Source organism: Phalangium opilio, unplaced genomic scaffold (assembly GCF_054372755.1).
Source record: "Phalangium opilio isolate 3A_F unplaced genomic scaffold, DU_Popi_V2 ptg000113l_1, whole genome shotgun sequence".
In the NCBI taxonomy this organism is placed as follows: domain Eukaryota; kingdom Metazoa; phylum Arthropoda; class Arachnida; order Opiliones; family Phalangiidae; genus Phalangium; species Phalangium opilio.
In genome coordinates this window covers 5,174,054-5,193,382 of record NW_028324209.1, presented here as the reverse complement: position 1 = coordinate 5,193,382, position 19,329 = coordinate 5,174,054, and the positions used below count along the sequence as shown (strand labels likewise).

General features: G+C 34.0%; 2 protein-coding genes across 4 annotated transcripts in view; one reads left to right on the top strand and one right to left on the bottom strand.

Annotated features, from left to right (window-relative positions):
* mino (glycerol-3-phosphate acyltransferase mino) overlaps nucleotides 1-15,840 on the bottom strand; it is a 43,212-nt gene extending 27,372 nt beyond the window's left edge. Inside the window, exons 1-2 of one of the 3 annotated variants that reach the window (XM_089852441.1) lie at nucleotides 7,393-7,841; nucleotides 5,281-5,352 (exon numbers count right to left, since the gene is read on the bottom strand). In XM_089852441.1, coding sequence (XP_089708567.1) covers nucleotides 5,281-5,352; nucleotides 7,393-7,439 — 119 coding nt within the window. In that variant the 5' untranslated portion in view covers nucleotides 7,440-7,841. Of the gene's footprint in view, nucleotides 1-5,280; nucleotides 5,353-7,392; nucleotides 7,842-15,688 lie in introns of those variants that run through there. The other 2 variants (XM_089852443.1, XM_089852442.1) reach the window with 2 other exon arrangements.
* Nucleotides 15,841-16,983: 1,143 nt separating this feature from the next.
* Nucleotides 16,984-18,597, top strand: Vps24 (vacuolar protein sorting 24). Its single transcript, XM_089852444.1, has 6 exons — nucleotides 16,984-17,329; nucleotides 17,441-17,501; nucleotides 17,560-17,739; nucleotides 17,803-17,924; nucleotides 17,999-18,113; nucleotides 18,177-18,597. The coding sequence occupies exons 1-6, from the start codon at nucleotides 17,285-17,287 to the stop codon at nucleotides 18,323-18,325; spliced, it is 672 nt and encodes a 223-aa protein (XP_089708570.1). The 5' UTR covers nucleotides 16,984-17,284; the 3' UTR covers nucleotides 18,326-18,597.
* Nucleotides 18,598-19,329: the final 732 nt, after the last annotated feature.

The following is a 19,329-nucleotide window of genomic DNA, read 5'->3' as shown; positions in this document are numbered from 1 at the left end:
AACGATAAAGCTGCTTTTGACACTTCGCCCTAGATTTGTATGTACTTTTTTTTGAGGCGAAATTTTCTTGTGTTAAGATTGTAACCCGGGCAATAGGTTTTTTTGAAATACGGGGGTATAGGTCTGTTTTCTCGCGACCCTTGCTTATGCCCGGATCGGGAGGACCCAGAAAACAGGGTTGGTAATTGAACTCTATAATAATATCTACCAAAGAAGGGACCCCTCCGCCAAGGGGGCCAAATGCACCAGGGATATCTGTCTGCGGAGGCCGAACTGTTTTTTAATATTATATTCTTGCAAAGGAGAGTGGCCCCAAGGAGATTATTTTTTGAAGATAATTTAGGGGCATCCTTTTAAAAGGATGTGGCAGAAAGTGACAGCTTTTAAAGGGATAGCGACAGATGTTTTTGGTCTAAAATTATAACTAGATTATATAAGTGCTGACCCTCCAAAAAAAATGCTATAAGCTTCGCTGTATTTCGTAATTGATCAAAAGCGTTTTTCTTCCCAGAAAACATTTCACTATCCCTTTGGAGGCCCAACCTTCAGAGATTTCCTATAATCAAACCTTAAAGCCTTGAAATGAACGAATTAATTCAACTAAAATTTATATTTCAAAAGCAAATAGAATATGCTAATAGACACACTTAAACTCCCATTTCTTTCCTTAATAAACAAACTAAACGTGGAAACAATGATAAGTCTCTTTCTGTTAGAGAGGTCTGGAGAAAAACATATTTTTGGCGTTTCACGATTTTAAATTATCGTCGTTTATAACAGTACGTGTTGAATATTAGAAATAGATTATCCCAAAATTATCGGATGTCAACGTAAAACGTGTTTAAGAAAGATACCACAGCGTCGCGTATAAGGGAGACCATAGAGTATGTTAAAGGAAAGGTTCGGGTAACATAACATTATACCTTAAAAGAACGGACTTTTTCTAAATAAAAAATTGAAAAGATATTAAAAATTAAATTATCTCTTATTACAACATAATTAGCATTTAATTAGTCTTAAAAACGAGGACTACTGTGCGGCTTAGTGGCGTCTGCTAAACCGAATCTCTTACCCCTACGGGATTGGTTGAATTCTCACAGGCTGAAAGAGGTAAGGTAAAGAAGTTCGGTTTAGCAGACGCCCCTAAACCAATAGCAGCACAGTAGTCCTGTACGACAGAGTACCCTTTTTTCCGAAAAGTGCATCTACATTTTTTTCAAATAACTACGTCTATAATCTCCATGGCTTTATGAATGACAACATCTGTTTTGTAAAATAATTGTTTCATTCGTGTAACCATATTCAAAAACCGCAAAAAAGTGTACAGGATGACGAAGGGTAGGTGCATCTTATGGTTTTTAATGAGGTCCCTAATTAGGTGTACTTTAATTGTATTTAATTTTAAATATTCCACTAATAAGGAACGAGACAAAATTTATTTCAGCATTTGATAATTTTGAAGTACTTTTAATCTCGTATAGGGAAACAGCTAAAAATAAGTATCTTAATCTAATCTTTTTTCTAGAAATATCGCATCAAAATTTGATGGAATACAGTATGTATTTTTGCAATCCAAGCACTTGGCCTCTGGTATGTTGACAAAGGTTAAAGTCGAGGGTTAAGCTTAGAGTTAAGAAATGATTTTTTTCTAGAAATATTTATATTGCGAAACTTCTTCCGTTTCGTATTTGAAAAATCAACAATTTTCGTGCCATTCCTAACTCATGGAGTTTGCCCACGCTTTGACAAAATTTCTAAGGGCCCGGGGCCCCAATAACTCAAATGCCCACGGGCCTCCCACGGTAAAGCTGTAGTCCGTGATCTCAATTTTTCCATATATTAAAATATAATTTTCCGTTAAATTATATCACGGTAATATTTTATAGTAAGTTAGAAAAAAAAAATTTTAATTAAAAGCCTTGAGTGCGAAAGATGTTTTATCCCGTAAATCTCATTGAGGTTGATTCAATCCTAAGGTTAAGTTACTTAATTCCGCACCACCATCAAAACAAGATTACGAAATGCTATAGATAATTATCTTTATCTCAATGAAAACTGGCGTAAATAAACTACTTTAAAATTTAGGAATTTTCAATTTTCATAATAGTAAACGTATTATTTCCATATTTTCGATGGTTTGGGGACTATTGTTACTTTGATGAGGTGTTTAAAATCAAACTAAAATGATACCTTATCACTATAAACCACAAATTTTACCCTAAACAATATTATAATTTAAATTTATTCTATAAAATATATCATTTATACGTAGACTTCCTTTTAAACCTAGACATGAAAACAATAGCTTAAAATTTTAAAAATTAAAACCGTATCTGAAAATTCATTCATTCATTCATTCGTATTTGAGATAGGTTTGAAAACAACAGAAAATCCCCAAAGAAAAACCTTTTCCAAACCGTCCAAATAATTTTTTTGAACCCAGTATAATATTGTTTCTGGTTTAAGGCGTTATAAAGACAGTGTATTAAACAATTACTTCATTCTAGCGTGAACAGATAATTCGAACTGACATTATACCGCATAATTTTCCGGTCTTTGGTTTCCGTTTAAACTGAAGCATATGCGGGGACTCTAATTGTCACAAATTAAATCCAATTTATTAAATAATAAAATTCCAAGAATTAAACTAAACGTTTAGTCCCGGATAATCAAAATTTATCTACAAACGAAATTGAAAAAATCTAACCTGCTTAACCAGCTCCGAAAGAAAAAAACACAGTTTTAACTTCAAACAAACATTAAACGGCACAGGGCCTCCCGTCACTTCCAACCTAAAAACCATCTTAAATCCGATTGACTGTAAAATATTTGAAGGCTGATAAAACATTTAATCGAAACTGAAAGTCCCATGGATTGTGCAGCAACAATTTTTAACCAAATTTTTAATATTGATGAACACGTTTCAGTTTATGCTAATTTGCGCAAATATTAACGGCCCATGTAACTTCCGCCATGTGGTGTAGGAAATAACATTTCGAAATTGAATAAAATATTGCCTCACAAGCTTGGAAGAGATCAAACAAACACTTGTCGCCAAGAAATAATAAACTGCAGATCTATGAAACTTTGTGTAAAATTAGGAATAGGCCTATGATTTCACCAGTAATAACAGAAGTAAGATGAGACTAGAAGTGAAGGGCTCTAGCATTGGTAGTAGATCCTGGCACTAGTGAACAAATTTGAGGATTTTATGCCGCTTCCATCGCGCCTATACTACAGATGAAAAAAATTGGTCGCGTTCCAAAAACATTTCCTACCCCCTTCCCCTCAACCTAAAGCCGCGGAACACGGACGCCTGTGCTTGAATCTAGTTCGGCCGTCTACCGCCACGAGCGTCTCACGTTTTGGAGGGAAAATTCAGAAACCGCTACCAGAGGGCCAACCGTTGGTGCGTTATCAAGAATTTGGTTAGCTCAGTACTTCTAGTCTCATCTCACTTCTGGTAATAATAAATTATCAATTGTGTAAATAATACAAAATTAACAATAAGGACATTATTGTTAATGATTGTTGTTGATGACTCCGAAATTGCTAGTGTTTCCGACATCAAACAGGCAGTTTGGTCTAATTGGGTAAATTGTGACTGTCCTTAAACAACACACATACAAGCAACTTTCTCAAATATAAATAAGATTTTAATCAGTTAGATGGGTCTGCACTTTGCTATACAGATTTATCCAGTCGGTATTACCGCGATTTTCTAATATATTCCACATTTCAAATGATTAAATTAAAAATCAGAAAAATCTATCACCAGCAGCTGATTTTGGTTTCTGGGAAATTCAATTTATATTTCTATTTCCGTAAGGTATAAATGTGATTGAACTCTCAATTGCGTTTACAAAAATTTATATTTAAAATTTTTAACATAAAAAAATAAAATTGATAATAGCCTAGGTGAATATCTCAAAATAAAACTGGATTCAAAAAGAAGAAGAAAAAAAAGAAAACTAAATAATTTTTTTTAAAAACCCTTTTAGAAGTTTTCTTATTGGCTACCTGGTGAGTGCGAAATAACAAGTTTGTTATTTTTTTTTTAACAGATAAATCCGGGATTCCGGCGTTATAAAAATGTTTCTATTATTCTTTTGTAGTTATAACTTGAATTTCACTTTGAGTAGCTACTAAAGGATGAAGGCGCGCGTGCTCTTATCAAAGTGGAATTAAAATTGAACAGGAGATAACTTTAATTCCACTATCACTTCATCTTGAAGAAATTAAAACTTAAGGGGGATTTCTTTGCGCGTGCTATTTTTGTTATTCGAATTATTTTCAACGCCTGAGTTCATTTTGATGTTTAAAGCAAAGAGGTCCCGGTTGCTATATTTGAAGTCAGACTTCAGAAGCGTTTCTTTATATTAAAAGCATTTCTAAAAGTGGCGTGATGGGAAATTGTTTTCCCAAGGCGCGCATAAACGCTTCTTGAACTCGTAAGTTCTCAAAAAAGAAGTGCATAGCTTTAAGTTCTAATATTACATTACAATGGCGCACGTAGGCCTATGAATTCAGGGTTCGTACAAGACCTGGAAATCCAGAGTTTATTTTAAAAATAAAATGTAGACTAGAAAGATCTGATCTAAGATACAAATGCAGGGAGCCCAGTCAAAAATTTAAAAGTTAATAAAATGAAATATATAGGTTATTTATTTTCTGTATGTAGGATTTTATAGACCAAAATTAGGTTACATAGGAGACTGTAGGATTTTATGGGACAGAATTAGGTTACATAGGAGACTGTAGGATTTTATGGGATAGAAAATTAGTTTACATAGGATACTGTAGGATTATTTTTGAATTACACTATGCACAAATTTTTTTTAAAGGAAATGAACTTGGAAAATTAGGGAGTTTAAATAAACTGTACACATGGTCAGCAGAGACTAAGTACCAGTACGCAATTGTCTTTTTTTCATGAAATTATAGGTGAAAATAGGCTAGTATATTTTAAAAAAATACTAGATTTTATAGGATATATTATATAATTATAAGTCCAAAAATACACGATTTTTACAAAATATAGTATAAATCCAAAAACACTGTATTTTACATGAATTAAAAAATAACTGGGCTCCAGGCAAAGGGTCTGTCACTGTCTTTGTCCACGCGTTAACAGCGTCAACAAATACATAATTATGTCGGACTGTCATCATCAGGTACAGGCCGTATTCCCGTATTTATTATTTCAATTTCCGGTTTATTTAATAAATTTTCGAGGTTTGTACGAATACCTGTAGGTGTAAAACAAATTCGTAGGCCTACCTGAAGCCTGATTGGTTCTCTGGCGGAATTTCATCGCCGGATAATTCTTCGTCGTTTCTTCTTCTATACATCCTACGAGGTTTTAAACGCAACAAGAAGAGAGAGAGGGGAAATTGATGTCAAGACAAACCCGTTTGCAAAACTTTTTTTTAAAAAAAAATTTAATTCTTCCAACTTTCCGCGTGTAACGAGTTACGGAATTAAAATGGAGCATGAGACAATAAACACGTCACTCGAAGCGCAATTACTACCACGATATAAAACCGAGGATTTCCCTACTAAATATTTAATTTGGGGTATCGCTAAAATCATAAGGTATGTTCCATAAGTTTGTCACTGGTTACAAACTGGAGCTTGTCATAAAGTGACGTAGATGAAACGTCATAGATTCTCGTAAAGCGACCCCTGGTGAGGCGCTGTTCAAAGGCTTAGTATAGTCTAAAGAGGAAGATGGATTGCAGAACCGAGTGTAGTCAATTTTCGCGTCGTTCTCGAGCTAGTTCTCAGTAACTTTGTAGCATTACGAAGTATACTTATGGAACATATCTTTATTATAAACTTATGTTAAAGTTCAGTAGAAATGATACCATGACAAATTTTAACGGGGATTAATTTTGATAACAAATTAAAACCCTTAACCAGACCTATAGTTTATAATTTCCGAAATATAATATTAGACAAAATTAAAAAAATATTATTTCAAAAATCCTTTTTTTTTCTTAACTCTGGGCCAATTTTCATATTTTGAGGTGGTCTATACAGGGTATTCAAAAACGGTTTTAGGACCGAAGTAGATTGGGTTTTCCTACGACTTACTTTGAGTTGAAAATGTTCTATAACATTTTGCTCCAAGGGCAAGAGTTTACAAATTAGTGTTTTACGGATGACCCCTTCTAAAATTGAAAAAGCTAACGAATGTGACCCTCAGAGCAAATATGTCACTGAACATTTTCGACTCAAAATCACTCAAAGAACCTCCTGTACTTTCTTCCCAGCACCTTCCCTGTATATCTGCCAAATTATCTAAAAAATCCAAATCAAATATACAGTTTTCAGACTAGGAGGATTGATACAATTTACACTAGGAGGCCTGACTACTTGGTACTGCGCTTTATCCGCAAAGTAGCAAGGCCTCCTGGTGTAAATGGTATTAATCCTCCTTATCTGAAAACTATGTATATTCCTCAAAATATTTGATAATCCCTAACTTCCTTAATTCAAAGCCAATTTTAAAGTTTTGGGGCACATTTAAAAGCGGACAATACTATTTTTTTTACCTTATATAATTATCTATAAAAAGCAATAACTTTTTTAATGACATATTACTCCTTAAGATAAATATTTCAGTAGGCTGTGCTTGCAAGTGCATGACGCGTGTAGTAGCTAGCTTAGCTACAAGGAAACATTGACCTCCCTAAGCCTTGGCCTTGGTTTTTCTAAGCCACCGCGGAATAAAATAGAAGAAACCGGATTCTTAAGCTAGAGTTTTCCTCCATTTCTTGGTATAAAACTGCGCGTGTGAACTTAACCAACTACGCAAAACGCGTTTCAATTTTCAATGTCTTATCTTTAAAGCTCCCAATTTTTTTTTATTAATTAAAAGTGAAGCAAATTTTGGATAAAATGTCGTCATACACTAAGCCTAAAAACATTTATTTTTATTACAGGGTTCGTACAAAGTTTCTAAAACAGATTTATCTGATATTTCAACGTTTTATTGGAGTAGTACTTCTCATAAAATCAGAAGTATATAATACTTCCCATATTAATTATTCCCTTCTGATGAAATTCGAGACGCATTATTTTAAATTAAAGAATACAGAAATTAAATAAACCTAAATAACGGAATAATAAATATAACTAACGCGATGAGAAAATGTATAAATTTATATTCATCACAAAAAACATTTATTTCTTAATTGCAATTTCAATTAAAATTAATTTTAAAAATCATTTAAATTATACTGACTCCAATTTCCATGTTTTCCAAAATTCATACGAACCCTGCCCTGTATAGTTTAACAATTAACTATCACATTTTCACAATTACAAGGGCAAAAACATTACCGTAACACGTTTAACGTGCCAAGAAAAAAAATGAATAATTCTTACCTAACTGCAATGTATATGGAAACAACCACAATTAAAGCGGCTATCATTGTATTAGCGTTGTCTTTTTTTTACCAAAATTTATAAAAATAGTTTTTTTTTAATCTGACTAGGACTATATAGTTGTATAAAATATATATATATATAAAAAACTTTCCGTATATAAAACGCTACATAATTTTTATATAAAAAAAGTTTCCCCGATTTTAATTTAACTCTAATTTATTTCAAAATTAATCAAGGACTACCTAACAATAGGGACTAACATTCTGCGTCTAACAGTGCTCCTTTCGCTAAGCCTATTTAAGGTTCGACTTCGATTCATCGACTTATATTTAATCAAATATAAACTTATGTATATATTTTAAAAAAAAGGGACACGAGGGCAGAAATATACGACACTCCGTACTACGCCAACTCAAACCGATCTATGAAGGTTCCACGGCGCACCTCGCTTAACTACCCAGCTTTATCAGACTGCTACGTTTCTCCCTCCCTCTTGTTTTGACCGGCAAGCGCTCTGATTGGTTGGAATAAAGCCCAATATGTCTCTCGAGTCTAGAGCTTCAAAAAGAAGCCGATGGATTCTTATGATTAGAAAAGTTTGAGAAATTTATTTTATCACCGATATTGTTTATCAATGTCTGAAATAAATTTCTGGAGTTAATTTATATAGATTAAACATATTAATTATTTAATTTGAAGAACCAGACTTAAACTTTATTTAACTATCTAGCAGTAATTAATTTTTTTAACATTAAAATAAAAGTAGATTAATATAAAATGAAGACTCAAAATCAGAAACACCCTGTATAAGCTAGTTAATATAGCGCTTATGTTTGGGTCATGGTGACGTCAACACAAGCTCCTACCATACTTAAAAGTATCATTGGCACCATAGGAATTTATTACCAAATCAATATTATTATCATCTAATTGTCAATTAGAAATATTGAAAACTTCCAATTTATGTACTTTTGCAAGTAATTAGATATTTATTACGAAATCCAAAATATTTCTTGGATTATACGTTCTCAAAAGGATTGATTTAAGAGACGTTACGGTAATAGTGCCTTTAGGGACGTGATTTAATTTCTTAGGTTCTATGATGCAATTTTAAAAAATAAGGATTTTCTACAGGATTAACGGTCAAACTTAACAGAATGGGAGTTGTTTTTCATTTAATTGTGAAATGGGGTTAAATGTTGCGTCGCAATGAAGACAACGGTTTCACATTGTTGCCATTATTGCGAACATTGGCAATTTGTAAAAAAAAAAATAAATTCAAGTAATTCTAGAAAAGTTTCGATGACTTTTCTCAAATTATTAATTTATTTCAAAATTTAGCTACAATGGTACGACTGCCAACTTAAGAAAAGCATAGGAAAGATGAGTTATTAAGAATATAACTTAAGCAATTTTGAATAAAGCGTTTTCCTTGTCAAAACCGAGGAAGGTCATACGGTACTTTTACTTTATTTTTAAAGGAAAGGTCAAATGTAAGGAAAGGTCATGATTAAAGGAATGGCTAACCCTAGAATGTTTCCCTTTTTATTCAAAAGAACATATTAAATAAAAATATTTCAGCCATGTAACTATCCATCCACAATACTAAAGAGGATATAGCAATTAAGTTAATATACTAGAACCTACATGTTACGTCTACCTGTGTAGCAGGCGACGATAAGGTATAAATTCTAGTGTAAGACTCGCACCACCTCACCATTCCCCCGTCTCTATTGCAGATAAAAATAGACCACCTAAGGTTCAAGAGGTTTAACTGTACGATCTTCCTTAATATTGTAAATAAACACATTGTCCCATTAAAATATGCTCGTTGAATTAAATGGAGACGTTTATGGGTAGCCTTTTCCTTTAAAGTGCTCACGTATTTCCATTGTAAGTTATTAGAAAGTAACTGTATTTACTCATTTAGCAAATGGCATAAATAATACATAGAAAAATTACTTCAATCAAGTGCTCAAATTGCACTTTTAATTTTAATTATTTAGGAATTAGCCATATGTCTAATCAGCGCCACTAGCGGATGGTCTGAGAACTACTCCCATAGAGACTAGGTATATTTAAGAGGGTTTGCAGAATTTCCGCCAGGTGGCTCGAACGCCGCGCCATCTGACGGAAATTCTGCAAACCCGCTTAAATATACCTAGACTCTATGGGAGTAGTTTTCAGACCATCCGCTAGTGGCGCTGATTAGACATATGGCCAATTAAACCTTCATTTTTAATGCTAACGATAATTCTTTTGTTTTCACTGGTTCATGGAAATTACGTGCCAACTAATAATCTCTGTCAAACTCTACAATCATGTTTTTCAAATCAAAATTCACCGATTAAATAATTTTACGAGACTCCACTGACCATAACTAAGGCGCGATTTCTTTCCACACTAAAGTTAGCAATTACTTCATAGTTCAAGGATATTTTCAATGACTATTAAACACTTTCATTAAACATAAAATATCTGAAATTTCATTGGGGCCCTCATTATTTGGCGGGGAAACGTGGGAAGGAAGCGATAGACAAAGATTTGGAGTCCATTAACCGCCGCGGCTTCACTCTCTTTATCATAATCCATTGAGAGCCAATCAGTTTCTCCCAAGGGAGCCCCGCTACACCGAGCGTACGTGTAAATAAAAGCGTAAACAATTTTTGTTTGTCATAGCCTAGAGAGGGCAATAAAATTCATTTTCCAGACGTGTCGGAGAAGAAAGAAAGAAAAAAAATATCAATTATCTTTATGTAATAATTTAGGATATACGTTAGAAAATTTCCATTGAAGTTCCTGTCTGGAAATGTCCCCCGAGGGGCAGGTCACTATTATCTCCCATTGTTAGATTTAACCAGGGATAGATTTAATTTTAGAAGTAGGAATGGAGAACAGAGTAATCTGGGCGCGCGTCAAAGTCTCGGACCCCCTTCCCCGGGACGGAGGGGTATGAAAGAAGAGGCGGGTCATAGCGACAGAGGTAGAAAGGATATAACGTATTTTTCGCCGTCCCCTTCAGCAACGTCATCAAAACGTAGTTTAAGTGAGCCAATAAGAAAATTTAAACTATTCGTTACGTGTTAGAGGGAGGGGCTCCATACTGGGCTATGAGTCAGACCGAAGTAAATACTAACCGTTCTCCATTCCTACTTCTAAAATTAAATCTATCCCTGATTTAACAATGATGCAATTGGTTGAATTTAATTTGTTTTTAATTTATATTCCGATTTGATCAATTATTATTATTGCTCGAGTGTGTTGTCCGAGTTTATGGACTATTTCTAGTAGTTAAGAGGCATTAATACGAAGTTTCTATGGTCGATTACCCCAATTTAAATACTTTTCGCAATTAAAAATAAAAGTAATCGAATTGATTTCGGTAAAATGAATTTAACTATACACACACTTGTCCTTTCACCCCTCTTAAAAAGTCAAGATAAAACCTGGCAACATTGTTAAGGATCTGACCAAAGTTCAGGGTTTAAGACGATATACTAACAGAGAAAGAAAATCTCGGCTCTTCAAAGTGATTCTTTAATGATCTTTAAGTTAAATATTGGTGAGATTATATATAAAAAATAAACTTAGAATGGTTCAAGATGGTTGCTGCAGATGTTTCATTTCAAAACTCCCTGAGCATCTAAAGTCTCTTTCCCTGATCAATTTTCCCATAGAAAAACTGAAGAGCAAATAAGAATTTCCCTAACATTTCACAACCATTTGCAAAATCCCTGACTTTACTATGGCACTTCTGGTGGAGGATATTGAAGTAATATGAATTACTGATCAATTGCTCCCACAAAAATCGTGGGATTTTGATAACTATAGAGCTATCTCAGATGTGACGTCAGAGCCTAGGCAAAACTTCACGGGATTAGCTTTGGCAGTGGGCGGCCATGTTTGGTACCGCTTTGGTTCTATGGACAAATAGCATGGGTGACGTCACACTAAGGCTTCTGAGATAGCTCTACTTGGCAATTCGGGCCTAACTCAACCCACAGCAACATTACGGTGTGCGTGATTTTTTTTTTACAGAATGAAAGTTATTTAAGCTCCGCCTACTGGTATGTTTTTAGCACTAGTAAAATCTAGTGTGACGTTGCATGACGCAGTACTAATAAGTCCCTATTATGAAGGGAGTTTGGTGTAAAGTTTAGGTCGTTCAAAGTACATTCAAGTATTCCTTTAACAAAGGACCTCCAATTCATCTTCAAAATATACGCTATCTTACACTTAATTCTAAACTATTGGCAATCAACAAGTAAACCAACAATTCAAGATATTGCGTAAAGCCTAACAAACACAATGTTGGTGAACCTATTTTTATCACGTTTCACACGAGGCAAAGAAAACAAAAAATCCGTTAAAATTCTATAATTAGGCATCAGTAACTAGGCCTGAGCGACCTGTGATCTCCAGACAATTATCAGTCATTATTAATAATAATAAAAAAAAGGTTTATCTATTCCATAAAATAAAACGAGAGAGAAATTAAGGCGCTTGACAATAACTTTCATCTTCAAAAGTTTTTTTAGAAAGTGGGAGGTTGACTCCTGTTTTAGATTATTTTTATGGTGAAATCAATATACCGCCTTAGCAACTTGGAAAGCACATAGCCGAATCCATACATTTCTGGTCCTTGCAAGGCATTATTTGAGTCACATGAAAACAAACTAATCAGATAGTTTTATTATCTTTAAACTATTCTAAATTTAGAATATCTCTTTTTAATATCAACTTAAGAGCTACAAATATCTTTAAATTGATTAAAGGGAACATAACCTTACAGTATAAATGTTTCTATCGCATTAGCGTATTACAACACTCCAAAATGGAGGCGTCATTAATACATATTCCCTTTATTACATCAACAGTATGAGTGTCTCAAAAACTGGCCTAAATGACCATAGATCATTTGCAAGTAATTAAAAGATTCCCTCAAATGTGTGTAGTACTAGTTATCATGTTCTGTACATTTTGAAAAAAATCAATTGACACGTCATCAATTTCAACATCCTACAACTATATTTAAATCGCATCCCGTAATTTTAATAATTTGTGTTAACAATATTCTAAAAAATCCACCGTCACGGCCCTCACAGGTTAAAATAAGTCGCACTTTCCCAAGGTTAAAATAGAAATCAAGTAAAAAAAGCAGCTCTCCGTTATCACGTGCAACTAAAAACACCAAAACATTGCGAAATCTCAATGGATTGGATTTATAAGAGGCAGTTTTGAAGAACCAAGGCTTCAGTGAAAAGCTCACGTACAATCACGTGTACAACCACAATGTACCCACGTGTTGTTCTTCAAAAAGTTGAAGCACACGTTCTTGGGGCCTCTCTTCTAATAAATTCATATTTTGGAATTTTCCAGACAGTGTGGGGGGAATTGCAGGGGCCTTTTGGAAAACACAGTTTTTTGGCCTCCGAATTAACCTAAATATTTTATCTTAATAGCAGCCATGAGATATTTGTATTTAACTTTTAATCTAAAGACCAAATAAGCACAAAAGCTGATGAGTAATAAAGAATCCCTATTACTTATCAGCTGTCTACGATCTTATCAAAATTTTCACTTCATTGGGAAATTCTCTTGTTTTAGTAGATTTAGATTATTATTTTGAACGGTTAAGGAAGGAAGACACAGTTTGACATTAAAATGACATGCACGTGCTCTTCCATACCCAGAATTCCGTTTGACCAAGGCTTATCAACACACTACCGCGCTTAGCCAGAAGCATTATAAAATTATCCGGTTTTAACAAAGAACTTGGAACATATAAGCCCCCTAGAATTACACATCAAATCTACGCTTCGCGCGCCCGGTTTTTTCAACAAGTATACTTTATCATTCGTCGGTAACGCCATCTATGTGTGTGGCGCATAACTAGAATTTCTATATTTTATTTTTTGCGCGAAAATGAAACATTTTCAAACTTTTTGGCGGGAAATAGCGCGATTTCAAAGTGCTTTTAGTTTAATACACTACATGTTTAAATATAGTTTTTAAACGTTTAATAACATAATAAAAACGATTTATTATTGAGAAAAACACTTTCTTGCGCTAATTTCAAAGTGTGCGAGTATAAAATGGGCAAAAAATGTTCAATTGAGGAATGTAAAAATACACGGAGAAATAAAAATGTTTATTTTTTTGCTCCATTCAATTGACGAGCTAGGGCTGTGAAGCCTTACAGCTCCAACTTGAACTTATACACTGATAATATAGTAAAAAGGTGGTTAAAGAGATAGGGATTGGTGGATTTCTTTCCCTCCATCCGAGTTAAAGTTTTAGGAACTTACGTATTTTGAGTTTAAATAGAGAGTGGGCTGGCCACCTACTTCGGTAGGAATGGAGTTCCAGATGGGAACAGTCCTCCTATCATAAGTAAGCAAAGCGCGATAATTGTTCCACAATTTTACATTATTTTTATTACTAACTGCAACTCAAATAAAGATATCCGGTGATCAGTCCAGTTTGTTAGTAAAATGGCTCAATGCCATTGGAAAATCAAATTGGTCTCCTGGGAAAAATACCGCGATTTGTACAGGGTTGCCACAGAATTTTCAATTTCAGAACCAAATTCCCTGACTTTTCCAGGTTTTCCCTGACATTTTTCTTAGATTTTCCCTGACCATTTTAGGCCGAAAACGTAAATTTTTGCAGCACGTTTTCAGTGCTGTTAATTAAATAAACCCTCTACATAAAGTTTTCCCATGTATTTGTTACCTTAAAATCATTAAGAAACATTTTAACTATCTAACAGTCTAAGAGGTTTTTTTACATAAAAGCAATTCTAGACAGCATTTTTAAGGATTGCTCAAGAGTTCACTTGTGTTAAGAAGAGAGGATGAGGAGAAAACTTTCATTACTCTTTCAATATAGACTTATCCCCAGAAATTTTACTAACTTAAATCAATTTCCCTGACTTTTCAACCCTATTTTAAATTCCCTGACTTTTCCAGGTTTTCCAGGTACTGTGGCAACCCTGTTAGCAATCATTTTCAAATATCTGACTATCGGAAAGTCACCAAAATAAAGTTTTTTGTCACTTGGGAAAAACCGCTATTCTACATTACTTTTGCGTGTACCCACAAACCCACGCCTAAGAAATGGAATTATATTTTATTAAAGAAATTTTTGAGAAACTCCAACTGTGTTTTCAAACTTTTAATCATTAATTATAGGAAACATAGTCGGGCTAGCAAAAAAAAAGCGATAGTTTAGGGTCATCAAAATCTGTTGATATCTACTAATATATTGTTTTAATCAAAACAACAATTACCTTCCAACGTACAAACTGTCTCAAAACCATATTTTTTCGGAGTAGTAAGACAAAAAGGTGGATGAAACAACAATCCCACGATTTTAAAATTTAAAGCAGCTTATAAGAACGCCTTTCTGGTTGAGGGTTCTGGTTGTGCAAATGTCTTGGCTCGTGATAATACTGTCACAACAAATTTTCTCAAAGCTAACAGAGGACATTTATATTTTGATGGGTCAAACCTATTGAGAGACACTATTTTGGCTGGATTTGTGTACGGAAACTGCACAAAGTCCTCAAATGCAATCAATGAAAGAGCTTTCACGACTACTGCATTACGACCAAGTCGACCAGAGGATTAATTGTTAGAGATCATGGTAGTTTAATATATCCTTCGGAGAGCGTAGTGAAAATTCTTGATCTCACCAAAAAAAGCCTGCGGATGCAAAACCTTGAAAATGATGGTGGTACTGCTTCTAAAACAATTGCTCTCAAAATTTAATCCCTCGTAAAAAGGTGTCTGATGCGTGAAAACATTTTTCCCAAGAAATTGGATGAAAACATTATCTGAACTTTCTAGTTCCCAAAGTTATTCGTATTTTTAATGAAAAAATGAAAATGGAAGCTGTTAGAAAAAAGCTTACCAAATTGATATTATTTTAAGGACAACAGCTAAGTATAGGCCTACAATTGCATCAAAACATATTTAATATTATAGGCCTACTTTTCACAATAAATAATATCAAAACAATATTTAAAAACATTTTCATTACCGCGTCTATGCGCCCAAATTCATAAGCAATTAAAGCAAATGAGAAAAATTCAGCTTCAGCAAAGCAGACGACAGATAATTATTTCGTCTCAAGCATTATAGATGGCGTTACCAACGAATGATAAAGTTATCGTTAAAAAAAAAGTGGGCTTGGAAATTGAAAAATTCGAGCGTGGATGTGTAATTCTAGGGGGCTATATGTTCCAAGTTCTTTGGGTTTTAAGGGTTTAAATAAGAAATATTGGATTTACCATGCTATACGGCGATCTGAATGTATCCATACTAGAATTATCCATGCAGATAGTCGCGAACTTTAATAGGTCGAACGGTTGACACTTACTGTTGCAAATATATGACGTCACTAATGACTTGGCGGGAAAGCCGGAGAGCTCCAACAAGGTTGTTGGAGATAGCTCCAAGCACTACCTCCTATATAAGAATCAAGGCCCGAGTATGCTCCCTCGTCAGATGGGGATTTGGACTTGTATATAATTGTGCGGTTTCCCCGTGAGGTGGAGCTCGTTTCAGGATTTCTTATTTCAAATCACGCCCGTTCGCATTAGCACAATGACTTTGACTATTTGGCCAACATTGGTTAATTAGAACTATTTTATGTTTAATATTAATACCAGTTTCATACTTTTAATTTATAATTATAGGCAAGCTTAAAAAACAGGTTTTATTAAAGTTGAAAAATAATTTTATTAAAACTCATTGCATCAGTTTTAATTTTAAAGTTTTAATAAAAACAATATCTATTAAAATTCAAAATTGTCTTATCAAATCTTTTTGTAACATTGTTCAATTATTTTTTTTTTTCATATGATTATTAAGCCTTTGCACTATGCCTGGATTATGGTAGTGGGTGGGATGTAAGAATCAGTCGTATAAAGTAAAGAGGGATGGTAAAACAGTGGAAATTAAATTTCACAGAATTGTTGTGAAAAGGAGAACGAGTTAGAAATCGAAAATGTTGGAACTCCAAAGACGGGGAAATGTAACATGCATTTCGTTAGTGGGTATCGGACCCTGGTCGGGAATCGGCGGACCTCGCGGGGAAAGCGCTCTTTTTTGAGGGGTTGCTCTCGTGGTTTTGCCCGGCCCTGCTTGGATACCGACATTATTTATGAAGCCGACGCTAAGCCTTGGTTATTAAGGGAAATATTTTCGATATTATAATTTTTTAAAGCTTCAATATGCATGTGTTTTCTCCAGTAGGATTTAAATATAATTCCCATATTATTACTAACTTCTTTAAGTTCCAATATTTTTAGTATATCATAGTTTAGATTCAAATTTACTCCGTTATCTACAATCCCAGCTATTTCTCCGTAACCCGAAGGCGTCGTCTACACGTGATAACTGTGACGTCAAAGTCTGGAAACGAGCGCCGCGCTGCGTCTAAATCCCGCGAATTAAAATGCCTCATTTCGAAGATAAAAAAATTCCCATACTCGGGCCTTGATTCTTATATAGGAGGTAGTGCACCATCTCGAGCATCAAAGTTGAAAAGGATTGCGAGTCTTTGCGACAGTGAGAGATTTTTTTTGTGTAATGACCGTATAATAAATCTACGATACATCGTCGTTCTAAATTACGGTGCTTTACGAAAAACAAATAATATTTAGGCCTAGTGAAGCCACAATTTTAAAATTTAAATTTAAAACCCAACTTGAACTTACCCAAGAGTGTCCAAGAAATAGATGGTTTATTTCCACCCCTGCTTGAGGGAAGCCAAAAATGGAGCTTGTTTGATTCGGTCCTGTGGATGTTTCTGTTTAAATAATCTAAATAAAAGTTAATATATTAATTACTAATAAGTATTTGTTATAAATATAAAAAGTATTATGGGTTTGTTTGGGAAAACACCACAGAAAAATCCGAAAGAACAAGTAAGAAAGAAAGAATTAAAAGAAAGCTAGAGACCCGAGTTAGGCTTAACAGACCAACCCATTTAAAAGTATGAATAAATTGATGTTGTTACGATTGCCTTTTAAATTTAGGTACAGGAATGGAATTCCAAGCTAAGGAAAGAGCAATTTCAACTTGACAGACAAATTAGAGGTATTAGTATTACGATAAATTTGAAAATTATATAGTAAATTATCTAAAAATTACATAGCTATCAAAAGGGAAGAGGATAAAGTCGCAAAATCACTTAAAGAAGCGGCTAAAAAAGGTGACAAAGATGTGTGTTTGATCCTAGCCAAACAAGTTGTTCAATCCCGTAAAGCTGTTAGTAGAATTTACACATCAAAAGCCCAAATTAACTCAATAATGATGGGCATGAAACACCAAGTTGGTAAGTTAATAATTTATTAAATTGTAAAGTAACCAATAAACACAAGGAATTATTCTTTCCTAGCAACATTAAAGTTAGCTGGTTCTCTTCAGAAAAGTACCGAAGTTATGAAAAGTATGCAAAACCTTGTTAAAGTCCCAGAAGTTGCCCATACAATGCAAGAATTATCCAAAGAGATGATGAAGGTATAAGTTGCGTTTTACCTAAGGTCTTTAGGTCACGGAATATAATTTCCAAACTTGATTTTTGATCTTAATAGGCAGGAATCATTGAAGAAATGATGGAAGATACGATGGAAGGGTTGGATAACTCCGAAGACATTGAGGAGGAAGCCCAGGAAGAAGTTGATAAAGTTTTATGGGAATTAACAGCCGGTAAGAGTTCATTTTATTAAAGATTTTATAAGGTAGGGTTAATGCGGAGTTATTTTATTCAAGGTGCATTGGGAAAAGCGCCTACAGCTGTATCAGGAGAGGTTATACCAGCCGGTGCTGAAGCTGCAGCCGCTTCCACCTCCGCATTGGAAGAGTCCGATGATGAAGAGGTGGAAGCTATGAAAGAAAGACTCGAGGCTTTAAGAAGTTAATTCTCAATATTTTGTACCCAGTCTCGCTTTTGACATTTTACAAAATAAGGGATATACATGATTTTTAAGATAAAAATATCCTGTAAATAAACATTATTGTGCTAGAGTTAGTTTTAGCCTTATGCGCGCGCATTAACACAAACACTAAAACAAATTGCCTGTTTTAATTATTAAGTACTTCTAAATCGGGGCTGGCAGAAATTTAGTTTAATTGTAAATAATTTGCTACCAATGTAAATTAATTATCATAATAAAAGGTGATGTCAATAAAATTGGTCCGTTATTAATTATTTCGTGTCCCGAAATTATTATCTTATCGTTGCTGACAAAGAAATAAAAAAATAATAATTTTAAGCTTATTCTCTTGAAAATGAATTCTCAATATTTTGATGTGTCCAATTATTTCACATCTTATTTCCGTGCCTGACTTTTATGGGATGCCTATTGCATAATGGTGATTCACGCGTCGTCTGCTTTCACAGTTGGGGGTAATGTCATTTTTGAGTTAGGCTTAACAATTGTTTATTTAGTTAGTAACTCGCACGTGTTATGGGGAATTTCATAGAAATTAAGTAAATAAAGGTTTAAAAAGCTTATTCTCTTGAAAATGAATTTTCAATATTTTGATGTGTCCAATTATATCACATCTTATTTCCGTGCCTGACTTTTACGGGATGCCTATTGCATAATGGACGGTGATTCACGCGTCGTCTGCTTTCACAGTTGGGGTAATGTCATTTTTGAGTTAGGCTTAACAATTGTTTATTTAGTAACTCGCACGTGTTATGGGGAATTTCATAGAAATTAAGTAAATAAAGGTTTAAAAATGGTTTGCAAACGTTGTTTCTATTGGAAATGTAAAAGTGATAGCCGTTACCAGGGAAAACCTTATATGAAAGACATTTTTTTCATAAAATTTCCACATCCTGTAAAGGACAAGGAGAAATATGAGGATTGGATGAAGCTATGTGGAAGGGAAATTGAATTGGACGATAAATTCCATC

Coding starts and splice junctions, on each gene's coding strand:
- Vps24 (XM_089852444.1), top strand. CDS start 17,285: ATGGGTTTGTTTGGGAAAACACCACAGAAAAATCCGAAAGAACAA. Junction 17,740..17,802: donor GGGCATGAAACACCAAGTTG/GTAAGTTAATAA, acceptor ATTCTTTCCTAG/CAACATTAAAGTTAGCTGGT. Junction 18,114..18,176: donor TTTATGGGAATTAACAGCCG/GTAAGAGTTCAT, acceptor ATTTTATTCAAG/GTGCATTGGGAAAAGCGCCT.